This window comes from Garra rufa, chromosome 13, assembly GCF_049309525.1.
Source record: "Garra rufa chromosome 13, GarRuf1.0, whole genome shotgun sequence".
NCBI lineage: Eukaryota > Metazoa > Chordata > Actinopteri > Cypriniformes > Cyprinidae > Garra > Garra rufa.
In genome coordinates this window covers 16,588,155-16,603,154 of record NC_133373.1, presented here as the reverse complement: position 1 = coordinate 16,603,154, position 15,000 = coordinate 16,588,155, and the positions used below count along the sequence as shown (strand labels likewise).

Genomic DNA, 15,000 nt, shown 5'->3' with positions numbered 1-15,000 from the left:
CATCTTTTTAGCTCACAGTAGGCATCGAATTGTGTTCCCATGTCCCAAACCCTCTGTCATCTATGCATCGCTCACGGCACTGTCAGAAGGGCAGCCGCCTGCATCCTTCACATTCATGGCACCTTTCCCTCTTTTTCACCTGAGGGAATGTTGGGATTAACAGGGCTGGAGGAAAGTCACCACAGAGTGTCTGACAGCAGTACGGCATTTCTGTGTAATTGGCATTGCTCCAGGTCCACGTCTACATCCTTGCAGGCTGGAGTGCCTGTCCTCCCCACCGTGAAGGAGCTTGTTAAGGGTCTCGATTCAGTGTAACTACAGAATGGGGGCAAAAAGCCAGCTTCCCCCAACCTGCTTCATCTGATTTTGGAATACATTTTTTACTCCTTTTTTTACACTGGGAAAGAGGAAAACATGCCAAGACTCTGATTTCCACGGGGAACTCTTGAAACCTGAATGAGCCAGAGATCTCAACGTTTCGACAGCTTGAGGAGTGGAAATCCCAGTTCTAATTGTGACTGAAATGCTGCTTGGCAAACTCTTCCTGCCAAGCAGCGATCTGGGCACGATTAAATTTATGCCCATTATGCACATCAGCACGTTAGACGGAACTCCACGTGGTGAACATGATGTCTCGTCCCCTGAGAACCTTGACGAGAGAAACTTGGCGTCCAGTGGGTGTCAGCCTGAATGTCCTCAGACGGTTGCTCTTGAAACATGTCATGAGGAGACATACTTCATTAACAACAGGCTCTCTGATGGCCTGCTGGGGCTTTGGTCCCACACTAGTTTTGAAGAATGTCAATTTGGCTGAAATGTGTGCAGACTTCACTGCCTTCCAATGCTCTCATACAAAGATCCGATAATTTGACTGCCTGAGAAGAAACAGAGAATGATGTATGCAGAATTTAGACTTGCTTTCAGATCAAAATGGACCTATTTACTTTTCCAATAAATGAACATTCAGTCATTATTTACACACCCTCATGTTTTGTATTATGTTCTTCGGCGGAATACAAAATGAAATCATTTTATGAAAATCCATTACATTGTGACTTTAATGTTTAATGAAGCTCCCAAGAGTGTCAGCAAAAAACTACATATGCCCCACTTATAATTTTAAAAGTATACCAATCACTTTTTTTTTCCAGATACTTAAGCCATTTTGACTGTAAGATTGTAACTGCCACTCATGTTCTCCTTTTGCACCATCCAGTGCATCCAAATAAATAAATAAACAATACAATACAATCATGGCCATTTATTAAGGAATTTAAAGGCACAATATGTAATTTTTCGTCACTAGAGGGCGCATATTCAAAACAAACAAAGAATCAATGGCATAGTTTGATGACGCTGTGATAGAGTGTGGAATCAAGGGAGTTGTTGTCTTCATCCCCACAGCCGATGCAATGTGACGGGACTGCAATGTGCAGAAATCATGTCCATGGATGAGCTAATGTATTAAAGTTGTATTAAGGTCACTGTAGTATGAAGCAGGGTGGGTTTGAAAGTCATAAAAGCGAAACGAAGACGCAGGAGCAATTGGTAATGAAGGACGAGTACGATACATGGCTCGAAAGCTTTTATTATAGCACAGTCGATCGCTTCTGCTTCTTCCGGTTATGCGTATGTAGGGAAAGCAGCACTGTTTTATCATACTAGACACATTTGAGTCTAATAAAATGCAAAACATATTAAAGTGTCTTTGGGGTTTCCATGTTTTCTAAAAAATAAAATGGGAAATGGGTTTATGACGTCATTGGCTGGTGATGCAATGGGCTTTTTCTGGGTTGTCCTTAATATAGTTTGGAAACACACACAGCATTTTTTTCACCTAGAGGAAGCAAATATGATGGAATGAAACAGTGCAGAGGTCCTAACAGGTTTTGCTAAAAGGTTTTAAAAAATGCATTTTTTTTTTAAATTTTGTAACGTTTTTTGAGTTGCACTTATAATGTTATTAGGGCATTTACATTAGTCTTGTTTATTTCTAGGTAACTACCCACGCCCTCCTAACTATGGCGGAGCACCAGGTGCCAACTACAGTGGTCCCGGCCCAGGCATGGGCAACAGTCTTGGCATGAATGCCAGCAGTCCAATGCATGGGCAGGGTCCAGGGCAACCCTGTGGCTCTATGACCACAGCTCGAGGACCAGGGCATGCAGCCGGTGGCCGGCCATACCCAGCAGGCTCCAGCAGTGTGGCTCCAACCTCTCCCAACATGCCTCAGTCTGCTGGCCCAGGAATGGGTCCACCTCCTCCTAACGTCAGTCGCAAACCCCACGAGAGTGGCCCTGCATCTGCTCAGCAGAACCCAGTCCCCTCTGGCCAGCCCAGGTAAATCAGAGCCTTAATTAAGTGTCCTCCCGGTTAACTAGGAAAAGATGTCATGTTTGGTCTAAATGGCATAAATAGTTGAATGGGTAGTTCAACTAAAAATGAAAATTCTGTCATGATTCACTCACCCTCATACCTGTATGATTATGGTTTTCTTTCTCCTGTGAAACACAAAAGAAGATACTTTGATAAATGTTGGTAACCAAACTGATTGTAGACATTTTCTACAATATCTTCTTTTATGTTCCATGGAAGAAACAGTCATACAGGTTTAGTATTAGTGTAAACTACCCCTTTAGTTAAGATAAAAAAAAAACAAAAAACAAAAAAAAACATACATATTTAGCTTAAGCGTAAATTAATCCCATTTGGGAAAATCTGTCAGTAATGCAAAAACACTCCTGTCTCTGTTTAAAGTTTCACCAAGTCAATTGAATTTTATTATGCCTTATGAAGTAAATGTTACTTTTAAACAAATACAATTAAAATCATAAGGGGTTCTCCATTTAGATTGTTATAGCCTATACTGATTTCTTATCAGCTGAATCAGTTGATAACGGTTCTGTTTATTTAAGCTTTTCTCAGGAGCTCTATGATAACCAATTATGTAAACTCTCTGCTCACGGTCACTGTTAATTGAATTAAAATAATGCCAGCTGTTGCCTACATTTTGTTGACAAAAATGCTGCAGCTTGGATAATTGATAATGAGATAAACGGACATACTATTTATTCACAAAACAAAGTAAGCAATAGATATTAAATACAACCATAACACATTAGATACAGGTGTAATCAAACTCAATATGACGGTTTTTGCATATTTTTTATTTCAATTTGTTATTTAAGAATTAATTAAAATGTCTAAATACTCTGGAGATGGGTAATATTGATTTCTCTTTTATTTGTTTTACTGGAGTTTCAATGAGGAAAACACCTTTTCATGTGAAGCAAGAGTAGAAGGAGAACAGCAAATGTGTGTGGACTGATTTTTACTGTTATGGTGTGTTCACACCGGACCGGACGCGACTTGCGCGAATAAATCGCACTATTCGCGTGTTTCGCGGCGCCTCATTCGCGCATTTCGCACCGCAGGATGGCTATTCGCGTCTTAGCATTGACTTAACATGTAAATCACTCGCGCTTTCCGCTTCATTCGCGTCCGGTGTGAACGCACCTTTAAAGGAATAGTTCACACAAAAAATGAAAATTACATAATTATTTGCTTATGCTGAAGTTGTTCCAAGTTTTTTTTTAAACATAAAATAACATAATTTGAAGAATGTGGGAAACCAAACAGTTGCTGGTTCCTAATGATTTCCATAGGATAAAAAAAATATATATACAATGGAGGTCAGTGGTGATTCATACAGGATAGAATCTGATATTGGTTTGAAACAACTTAAAGGTGAGTAATTTTTAGTTTTGGGTGAACTAACAACATTTAGTTAGATATTAAAATGAAGAGTTTTGAATTAAGCCCCACCTTTTAACTTGCATTATTTTTATGTTGTCAAACTCACCATACCTTACTGAAGCATCATGATTCAGAGGGGTCACCGTTTGTAAATGTTCAGTATGTCAGTTTGCTTATATAATACTACAGCTACAGCTCAACAGTCTAGTAATAATCAGCAGTATGTCACCATATAATGCTGAAGGCGGCATTTGGGACAGTGCCAAACATGTAATTACTCAGTGCACCTTTGAGTTGTCATGTCTGTTAAAAGTGAACAAGCACCAAGGATACTTTTATGCTCTTCCTCCTGCTTCAGGCCTTTGTTTGGCAGGTCCCCTGTATACTCTGGCCTGTCCGGGCCTGGGGGACGGCCAGCCTCCTTCCCTATCCCTCACCCCCATCACCCTCACCACAGTTCTGGGCAAGGCCAGGGGCAGCCTCACGCTGAGCTGTATGGGTAGGTTCAAGCTCGGACCCCTGGCTGGATGGCTTTACTCTGCTTGAGTCTGCTCGCTTCTGCTAGAAACGACACAAGCCAAGCACTCTGCATAAGCCTCTCCTTTCTCCTCCACCTTGGCTGTGTTGTACTCTGAGCATTTAAGAAAATTAATGATATAGTTTTTACACAGACAGGAGAAGCATCCTCTGGAGAGAACGGCAGAACTTTGGAGAACTGAAGAAGTAGTTTGTGTGAGATAAAGTAGAGTAAAAGAGGAGGATTGCAAGTTTAAAGAATATTTCACATAAAAAAATAGTTATTACGTACTGTATGGTGTTATCCTAACATGTATGGTGTTACTTTTTCCTGTAGAACATAAAAGGGTAATTTTTGAAGAATTTTTTAACAGCACAAAAAAACTGTCCTGATCCAAAATGGACAAATACACTGTGAAGTATTGTACATGTTCACTAAATTCCAAGTCTTTAAAAGCATATAGTAAGCATACAACTGAACAGATGGCCTCTGTTGATCTAAAATCTTAATCTTTTTACATTAATTACATTGACAAGCACATTGAGTCACAGGTTTGACATCATATCTGCCAAAGCAGCATCTTATATTGGTTCTTAATACAGGTGCATCTCAATAAATTAGAATGTCGTGAAAAAATTAATTTATTTCAGTATTTCAACTCAAATTGTGAAACTTGTGTATTAAATAAATTGAATGCACACAGACTGAAGTAGTTTAAGTCTTTGGTTCTTTTAATTGTGATGAGTTTGGCTCATCTTTAACAAAAACCCACTAATTCGCAATCTCAACAAATTAGAATATGGTGACATTCCAATCAGCTAATCAACTCAAAAGACCTGCAAAGGTTTTCTGAGCCTTCAAAATGGTCTCTCAGTTTGGTTCACTAGGCTACACAATCATGGGGAAGACTGCTGATCTGACAGTTGTCCAGAAGACATTCATTGACACCCTTCATAAAGAGGGTAAGCCACAAACATTCATTGCCAAAGAAGCTGGCTGTTCACAGAGTGCTGTATCCAAGCATGTTAACAGAAAGTTCTGTGGAAGAAAAAAGTGTGAAAGAAAAAGATGCACAACCAACCGAGAGAACCGCAGCCTTGAGAGGCTTCTCAAGCAAAATCGATTTAAGAATTTGGCTGAACTTCACAAGGAATGGACTGAGGCTGGAGTCAAGGCATCAAGAGCCACCACACACAGACATGTCAATGAATTTGGCTACAGTTGTTGTATTCTTCTTGTTAAGCCACTCCTGAACCACAGACAACGTGAGGCATCTTACCTGGGGTAAGGAGAAGAAGAAACTGCACCCGTTTACAAAGAAATTTTAGAGCTCTTCATGCTTCCTTCTGCTGACCAGCTTTTTAAAGATGCTGATTTCATTTTCCAGCAGGATTTGGCACCTGCCCACACTGCCAAGTGCACCACAAGTTAGTTAAATGACCATGGTGTTGGTGTGCTTGACTGGCCAGCAAACTCACCAGACCTGAACCCCATAGAGAATCTATTGTCAATAGGAAAAAGAGAAACAAGAGACCAAAAAATGCAGATGAGCTGAAGGCCACTGTCAAAGAAACCTCCATACCACCTCAGCAGTGCCACAGACTGATCACCTCCATGCCACACCAAATTCAGGCAGTAATTAAAGCATAAGGAGCCCCTACTAAGTATTGAGTACATATACAGTAAATGAACATACTTTCCAGAAGGCCAACAATTCACTAAAAGTTTTTTTTTTATTGGTCTTATGAAGTATTCTAATTTGTTGAGATAGTGAATTAGTGGGCTTTTGTTAAATGTGAGCCAAATCATCTTAAAGACTTAAACTACTTCAGTCTGTGTGCATTGAATTTATTTAATACACGAGTTTCACAATTTGAGTTGAATTACTGAAATAAATTCTAAATTCGACATTCTAATTTATTGAGATGCACCTGTATGTTGAGAAATGGAGAAGAGGTTTAAAAACCTGTAGCAAAATGGAATATTTTCATTGTACAAAGACTTAGTCAGTTTTTACATGAAGTTATCACATAAAAACTCAGCAGAAAAGAGCCGTGTGAAAATTCTTTAAAACTTTGCTTGTGTGTTCCATGTTAAAATATAATTGCATACAAGTTTGGAGTGATTTTGTGTGTATTTGTCCTTTAAGATATAGTCAAGTTTTTTTTTTTTTTACAGTTATGTTTTTACAATTCTGGTCCAAGTGAATTTTTCTCATCAAGACCACATACATATTATCAATATGAACTCTTTTCATTATTTTTTATATTACAATTATTATTATTTTGTTAGGATTATGATACTACACATTTTTCACAATAATGATAATAGTTTCAAGATTTTTTTCGTTTAAAAATATCATATTGCAATTACTTTTACAAATATTGCAAGTGCTGAACATTTAAAACCTTTTATTTCTGCTTTTGAAGGCTAAATAAAACAAAGGCATATTGCGACAGCAGCTCTCATGTTCAGCAGAGTGTGCAAAAATGACAAACTATCCACCTTTTTCTTCCTGTAAAAGTGGGCACGACCAGTTGTAAATTTTATGGGTGTGGCTTCCAGGTCTCATCCGCATCCAGCTATTTTTAGCTGTACAAAACAGCTCATTTTGCTGCTTGATATTGCACATCTTACCATAATATTTTAATGTATTGTCTTAATTATGAGCACACTGGTTTGTAGTGCATACACTTTTACCGTTTACTGTACGTTTTTATTCTTCTCGTTATTTCTAATGAAGTCTTACCCATAGGCTTATTTCCGTGTTAAAGAATAAGGTGGGTAAAATGCCTTTGTTTGTTTTGGCCACTTGTTTTCTGTTTCCTGGATTTAAAAGTGGACTTGGATCATATTTTGTTCTTAGACTGAAATTGAGAAGTGTAAAAACAATGTATCATGAGCTTCAAGTGTGCTTAGAGTCACACCCATTTTAATGATCACATAATGCCATATACTGTAATTAAAATGAATAATTGTGCAACCCTAGTGCAGTTTTTAGATCAGGTGTGATCCACAGATAACCGTTGGTGGTTTTGGTAGCAGCAACCGATGACTGACAGAAACAAAGTTGTCATACATAAAGACATGTAGATTGTTCCTTATTTAACACATGGGGCCAGATTTATTAAACAGGGCGAATTAGCACGAAAGCATAATTTCAAAACAGCGCTAATGGACATGAAAATTTCTGTGGGTGATTTACTAACAACACGCAAATTAAAAAACACAAACGCAACATCACATTTACATATCAACCAATGCAATATATCAAGTGAAGCGTGAATTAAAGCGTAGTTGCAAATAAAGAATAAAGAAATAAAGTAGCCACAAAACATTGAAAAGAACCTGAGGCCAAAAAATTAAGGGTTGCAGGAAGTTTTGATAGACCTGGTATTGCGTGACTCCTCCTAGTTGAGGGTTCCAAGTCGTCTTTTATTTCCTGAAGCAAATTAAAACTAACATGGCTTGGCAAACGGTATGTTCTGATAACGTGTTCTTCTGGCTTTCCAAAGAAATTAATATGTGTGGAAAAATTCATCTCCCTTCTACAACGTGCTCTCTGTTTTTGCGGTGCCTCCTCCTAGCAACAACAGTTGCAGCCATTTCAAGCGCAAAATAGTTTAAGACATGGTTTTTTGGGTGTTAAATAATGGCGCAAATACCAGTATTTGATGAGTGCAAACGTTAGTAAACCGTGTTACGTGATTCATTTTAATATTCTCCTCCCATAAATTTTGCGTCTGAAAGAAAAACTCCTATAAATGCATATTTAATAAGTTCAGGCGCAAAAATAACTGTGTCCACGCCTTTTCAATGCTATTTTAACCGCTAAAGTCGGGTTGTGCTGACGCAAGCTGTAAGTAAACCTGGCCCTGTCTTATATACAACATAACATGGCATATAGACAACACTGGAATCACTTCTTTTTCTTTGTGTATTAATCCTGAATGTCTTAACCCTCTCTACTGTCCCTGCATAATTGTTGCTTGCCAGCTGAAAGAAAACAAAGAAGAAAAGAAAATAAGTGTACTAACAACTTACAAATGTACTCTTCACATATTAAACAGGCTCTTAAGCTTTGTTTTTGTCCTTATGTTTGTGCTGTTGTCCATAGGCCAGGCGGGTATCAGGGTGCATCCCACATTCTTGGGATGGGTCCTGGGGGCCCCTACAACCATCCACCAAGCAACAGCTCAGCTAGGATGACCCCTCAAGGACCGTCCTACAACACAATGCCTGCAGGTGCGTGTTTAGAGTTTTCACTGACATATTCATGCGACAAGAAGTACAGATCTTGGACAGTTTTTCATTAATAAGAAAATGTAGAATGTTGAATCGTTTTAGTTTGGGGTTGGTACGATTTTTTAAAGTTGTTGTCTCTTATGCTCACCAAGCATAATAAATGTATTTGATTAAAAATATAGTAAAAACATTAATATTGTCAAATGTTATGTGATGCAAAGCTGAATTTTCAGCACCACTACTTCAGTGTCACATGGTCCTTCAGAAATTCTGAAATGCTTATTTTGGTGCTCAATATTTTTTTTTATTATAATCACTGTTGAAAACAGTGATACCTAATATTTTTGTGGAAAACTTATACATATTTTTTTTTTTCATAATTCTTTAAAGCGTAGAAAATTCAAGAGAATAGCGTTTATTTGAAATATAAATATGTTAGAGCATTATAAATGTCTTTGGCACTTTTGGTAGATTTTATGCATTCTTTCTGAATGAAACTATTAAATTCTTAAAAAAATGACTGAAATGACTTTGAACTGTAGTGTACAGTCAAACCAAAAATTATTTAGACAGCAAATATAATTTTTGACATTTTTTTACTAGTGGGTGCAAGACACTATAGTTCATTTATGTAAGCGAGGATAGCAAAATAAAGTAAACTGTGACATATTATACCCAAAAAATGCTTCATAAAGTGGACTACCAGTAAAACTGATACAAATTTGTGACCAAAAAAAAAAAGATTTGACACTTTGACCTAACCATGTTTTGTTACGTACCTTTCTATCAAAGTTATCGGAGATTATGAAGATGAATTTGTTCTGACAGCTTCACTTCTGAGTTTTTTTGTCATATTTTATTGCCATTTTCTAAACCATAGCGAAGGTGTCTGAATAAATTTTGGTTTGACTGTAATTCATTTGTAATTATCAAGATGAATTTGTTCTGACACAGTTTAACGCTTGAGTTCTTGTCATGTTTTCTTACCTAAAGCAAATAAACTGTGATAATGTGAGAAATGTTGAAGGTGTCTGAACAGGTCTAAATAAAATTTGGTTTGACTGTATGTCGAGAATACTTTATAAATCTGTTTCACAAAGTATTTTTTTAGAAATAATATATGATTCTAGAAATTTTCATTGCACCAATATGTGCTGTTACAGTATAAATGCACATATACTTTTGTTTGGAGGTTGTTGATCAGATGTTGTGCAGATCTCTGAGTGTCTGAATCTCCTGTAGGGCCCATGACAGGCTCAGGGGACAGCATGATGCCCACAGATCCCAAACAGAGAGCTGAGCACAAGGAGGAGGGCAGCACACCCACCACAGAGCCTCCTAAGCCAAAGGTATGAACAGATTTTTTCCTTTCTGACTCACAGATAACTCTGACCTTTGCTTTAATTAATACTTACTTAATATCTGCTTAGTAAAGGTGTAAAAATGCGCATTGCTCTGACACCGTGTCCAAACAAGGAGTGGTGTGATAAAATGTAAATGTAGTCCAGTTCACAGTCACACTGAAATCTCATTGGTCTGATCTCCTGCTTCACATACTTGTATATTAAATGTTGACTTTTTTCCTATTGGCTGTGACTGTGTTGAGTTGTGAAGCATTGTTGACAGACAAATTGCTTGCTTCTAAAATCTTCTATTGTGCTTGGTAAGGGCACGGTGTGAGAGTAAAATCTAAACACTTTAATTATGGAATTAAATGACTGTTTATAGCCTAATTGCTATAATAATACCCATTACCAAAATCTACCAAATTTAGATCCCCAGTTTGCAAGCACAAACACGTTTGATGGAGCACTAGCACTAGACATTTTTCTAAATTAAAATGGAATCAGATTGTGACCAAATTTCAGATTTAATTTTTGTAAAGAATCTTAATCAAATTGTTGTCAGAGGAAATATTTACACCCAACTGCTTGTAGCTCTAATTTATTATTTTGTTCTTTATACTCTCTATGTTTAGCAGTGAAAGTATGTTGTTCTTAAATAGTGTTCCATTTTAATGTGTTATTCAAGGCAAAGGAATATAATTCTCTCATGTGTCCTAATGAGTGCTCATGCAAGCTCTGGAAGACATTATTTCAAAATTTGCTTCTGTATAACACGTTCTTTCTCAGCCATTGCCCTTACTTTCATCAGAACTTCATTGTGTCATTAAGTTCAGCTTTCATTTGATTGGTTGAAATATGGCGCACTAGCAGAGCGTCTCTCTGAACTCATCTTTCCATTCTCGCTTTTGTATGTCATTTTTTCTGGGTTTTGTTTCATCTGTAATTCAATGTGATGTTTTGTTTTGTCCCCTTACTGATTAGAGGGAAGTAGTTCTGTCACTTTAAATAATTCTCAAAGAATTCCCTCTGTTTTCATCCTGGTTCACAGTAATCTCTTTACTTTTTTTTTTTTTACCTCATGGCATCATTTGGGAACATAGCAAGGCTTTTAATGAAACATGTAGAAAAAAGTATGTGTGCTTTCCTGTAACAAGTATAACAAGTCCTGACATATAACACAGAGCTACGTGAAGGCTTGAATTGAGCTTTCTTTAGTACATCTCAGAGTGGTGCCACCTTCAGCAGAGAAAGAGTGTGACAGAAAAATATTTGAAGTGTTATACACTAAGTTTGCCAGTCTTTCACCAAACTTTCTCAATGCTACAGACTCACATAGGAGGTTTTTAGGACAGTGAATTGCAGGAGAATGTTTTTCAACCTATTGGGATCGAGCTATCCTTTTTCACTGACAGGGTGCAAGTACTCATGCTGATGCACATTTCCACTATCCACTGAGAAAAAAAAAAGGTTTCTGGGCTGGGAATTGGCTCTGCAACAGCCCCCTAAACCTGCTGGTCCTGAACCAGAAAGCGCTTTAAAGCTGTAAAAAAAAATCTTCAAAGTACTTTTTTTTTGGAACAGCCAAGCTTTACTGATAATAGAAAATAATAGTGCAAATTATTATTACATTGTTTGCTTGGAGAGCAACAGCAATACAGGAAAGTAGACACTATTGTGAAAATGAATGTTACTCAGTATTACTTATTTATTTGACCTGTTGTATAAAAGCAATAACCCACTTGCTATTCATTCTTTTGATGTAAAATTTGGTTGTTGGCCTGTGATGGCATAAAGTTGAATAAAATTACTTTTTAGTAAAAAAAAAACATGGGTTTAGTTCTGCATAAGTATTGTGCATCATTTCAGCTAAACAAGGTGATTTAAAAGCTGTCCCTCCATTAAACGTGTCTGTGGGTTTCTTTTTGTTCCCTTATGTGTTCTCCATCACAGGACAACTACAGTTCTCAGTGTGTGTCCCAGCCTCCCACCCCGTCCCCTCTGTCCCCCAGCCCAGCTAGTCTGTCCTCTTATCAGGGGGACGACAGCGATAGCATTAGCAGCCCTGCCTGGCCAAAGAACCCCAGCAGCCCCGTAAGTGCCTCATGTACCTTTACTATCTTCTCTTTATTTTCCCGCTGTTCTTTCTTCTTCTGTGGTTATTTTGGTCTCCTGTTTGATGGTATGAGCTGTTTTGACCTCAGATATGATGTAATGAGAATTTCTCATTTTGACACTCAAGTGGCTGCCACAAGATTTGTTATCCTCTCCCCAGTTTCTTTTCAGAAATATCCATTGTTGAGGAAGCTATTTTAAAACTGCTCATAATAAGAGTCTCAACTACAGTCTAGCTATTCTTTTTTTTAGTGAAAAAAAAACAAACAATACTATTTGGTAACAGTTCAAGCTACTGCATAAAGGGAACATTATGTTTTTAAATATATAAATATATAACTACATATATAGATATACAATTATATAATTTATTATTTGACAGCATTAAACCTGAACAACTATTTGACTACACTTTAAGCTACCGCATAAAGGGAGCATAATGTTTTTAAATATATAAATATATAACTACATATAAATATACAATTATTTAATTTATTATTTGGCAGCATACACTGACATTCAAAAGTATCTTACGCTCATCAAGACTGCATTTGTTTGATCAATAATACAGCAAAATGTTATTACGGTATAAAATAATGGTTTCTATTTTAATATACATTCAAATATTTTTTTTTTCCTGTGATGCAAAGCTGAATTTTCATCAGACATTACTCTGGTCTTCAGTTTCACATGATCCTTCGGAAATCTTTCTAATATGCTGATTTATTATTAGAATTATCAATGTTGGCAACAGTTGTGCTACCAAATATTTTTTTTTAAATCTGTGATACTTATTTTAGGATTCTTTGATGAATAAAAAGTAAAAAAGAACAGCATTTAATCAAATTATAATTTTTTTCTAACAATATAAGTCTTTGCTATCACTTTTTATCAATTTAACACATCCTTGCTGAATAAAAAAATATATTTTCTTTCAAAACAAGAAAGAATAAAAATTTACTGACTCCAAACTTTTGAACAGTAGTGTATATTGTAGATTTATATTTTAAATAAATGCTGTACTTTTTATCTTTTTATCAAAGAACCCTGAAAAATGTTATCACAGGTTCCACAAAAACATCACAAAGCAACACAACTTTTTCTAGCACTGATAATAAATCAGCACATTAGAAAGATTTCTGAAAGATCATGTGACACTGAATACTGGAGTAATGATGCCGGAAATTCAGCTTGGATCACAGGAATAAATTCGATTTTTAATGTATATTAAAATAAAAGAATGTTATTTTACATTGTAATAATATTTCACAATATTACATTTTTTTCAGTATTTTTGATCAAATAAATACAGCCTTGATGAGCATAAGAAACTTCTTTAAAATACATTCAAAATCTTACTGATCCCAAACTTTTAATGGGCAGTTAATATATAGATATTAACAGATAATATACTGTATAGAGGATAAGAAAAAATAAAACATTTTGTTATAAAAATTAGCTCAAGTAAATATATGAACTTATTCACAATACATTATGAGAGAATGGACAGTTTATTACCTCTTGATTTAATTTTCAATTTATTATCAGCTATAAATTTGAGTGCAAAATACAATGTGACAAAAATTGTAAATAAGTAGCTGGTCACTCTAACAGCTATTTGATTTTGAGAACAGCTGAGATACAAAAATGTGTAGTCCGTAGCTAGTTTTTCTCAACACTGGTAACATTTTCTTTCTTGTAATACTGCCAAAATGTTTAACTTTAAGTCATGAAATGTCATTCAAAATCAATTCGTTTTGGGGTTTACAGTAGATACCCTGGGAAAAGGAAATATCATCCTTATCAAATTCATTTAAGAAAAGGGATTAGGGAAGACTTCACAGATAACTGATACATGGTGAATCAGATTTTCAGGAAAGTTTTAATGAGAAAATCAGTTATTAATGTTTTGTAAGCTTTTAAAACCTTTTTATATAATTCGTGGCAGTGGTAAGCTAAAGTGTTGTGTTCTGTGCCACATTGTGCACAAGTCAAGGTTTGTAATGTAAAGTCACCTTGACACTGTCCGCCATTGACTTTTTGAAGCACAGCCAGTGATTATTAGACAGTTTGAATGTTAAGTGGTAAGTGTGGAAGCCTGTTTCTGCCACTGAATAAAAAAAAGCTTATTGCGGCTTATCTTACAATTCTGACTTTTTTTCCCTCACAATTGTGAGATATAAACTCGCAATTGCGAGAAAAAAAGTCAGAATTGTGAGAATAAAAGTAGCGATTGAGAGTTATAAAGTCAGAAATGTGCGATATAAACTCGCAATTCTGAAAAATTAAGTTAGAGTTGTGTAATATTAACTCGCAATTGCAAGTTAAGTCATAATTGTGAGATATAACCATTTAACCAAAACATGGACATTTCAAAAAAGTTCATGTAGACAGCATAAAAGTAATCAATATGATTTAAGTGGTTTAATCTAAGATCATGATATATAATGAACATATTTAATTAATAGGCTTTTATTCACATATAAATATTGATCAGCGCACATCCATAAAGCACGTATTTTACGGCAAATGGTATTTCATCTGTGCCCGATTGATGTGTGAGAACATCTTTTAAACATCTTATTTTTTGTTACAAATATACTTATATGTGTTTCGCAGATGAGCGAAATTCTTATTTGAATGCCATGCGAGTTTTAATTTTTGTGTGAACTAACCCTTGAAATCTGTTTATATTTTTTAGCATTTTGCAAAATGTTCACAGTAATAGTAGTTCCAGTCACAGTGCTGGTGCAGAGTTGGTGGGTAATGTAGTGGTACTTGACCCTGCTGAGTTATATAATGGCACCTACAGACTTTATGCTTCACCAGCAAATGTTGCAGATGCATTGATTTCAGTGAACATAGTGCCGCAAGGACATATAAGAAGTTTTTCCATCATGCAATCAAAACTTTTGTCACAATGTTGAAGGCATCTGTTAATCAGTGAGAAGTTGTGGTTTCAGAAGTCTAATATCCATCACAGCTTTTTCTAGTGTATACTCACACTAAATCAATGAAATCACC

General features: G+C 36.1%; 1 protein-coding gene across 4 annotated transcripts in view; it reads left to right on the top strand.

Annotated features, from left to right (window-relative positions):
* arid1b (AT-rich interactive domain 1B) overlaps positions 1-15,000 on the top strand; it is a 101,956-nt gene that overhangs the window by 74,395 nt on the left and 12,561 nt on the right. For 2 of the 4 annotated variants that reach the window (XM_073817150.1, XM_073817149.1), the window contains exons 8-12: positions 1,998-2,340; positions 4,115-4,255; positions 8,391-8,518; positions 9,761-9,867; positions 11,815-11,955. In XM_073817150.1, the coding sequence (XP_073673251.1) occupies positions 1,998-2,340; positions 4,115-4,255; positions 8,391-8,518; positions 9,761-9,867; positions 11,815-11,955 (860 nt within the window). The remainder of the gene's footprint in view (positions 1-1,997; positions 2,341-4,114; positions 4,256-8,390; positions 8,519-9,760; positions 9,868-11,814; positions 11,956-15,000) is intronic. The other 2 variants (XM_073817152.1, XM_073817151.1) reach the window with 1 other exon arrangement.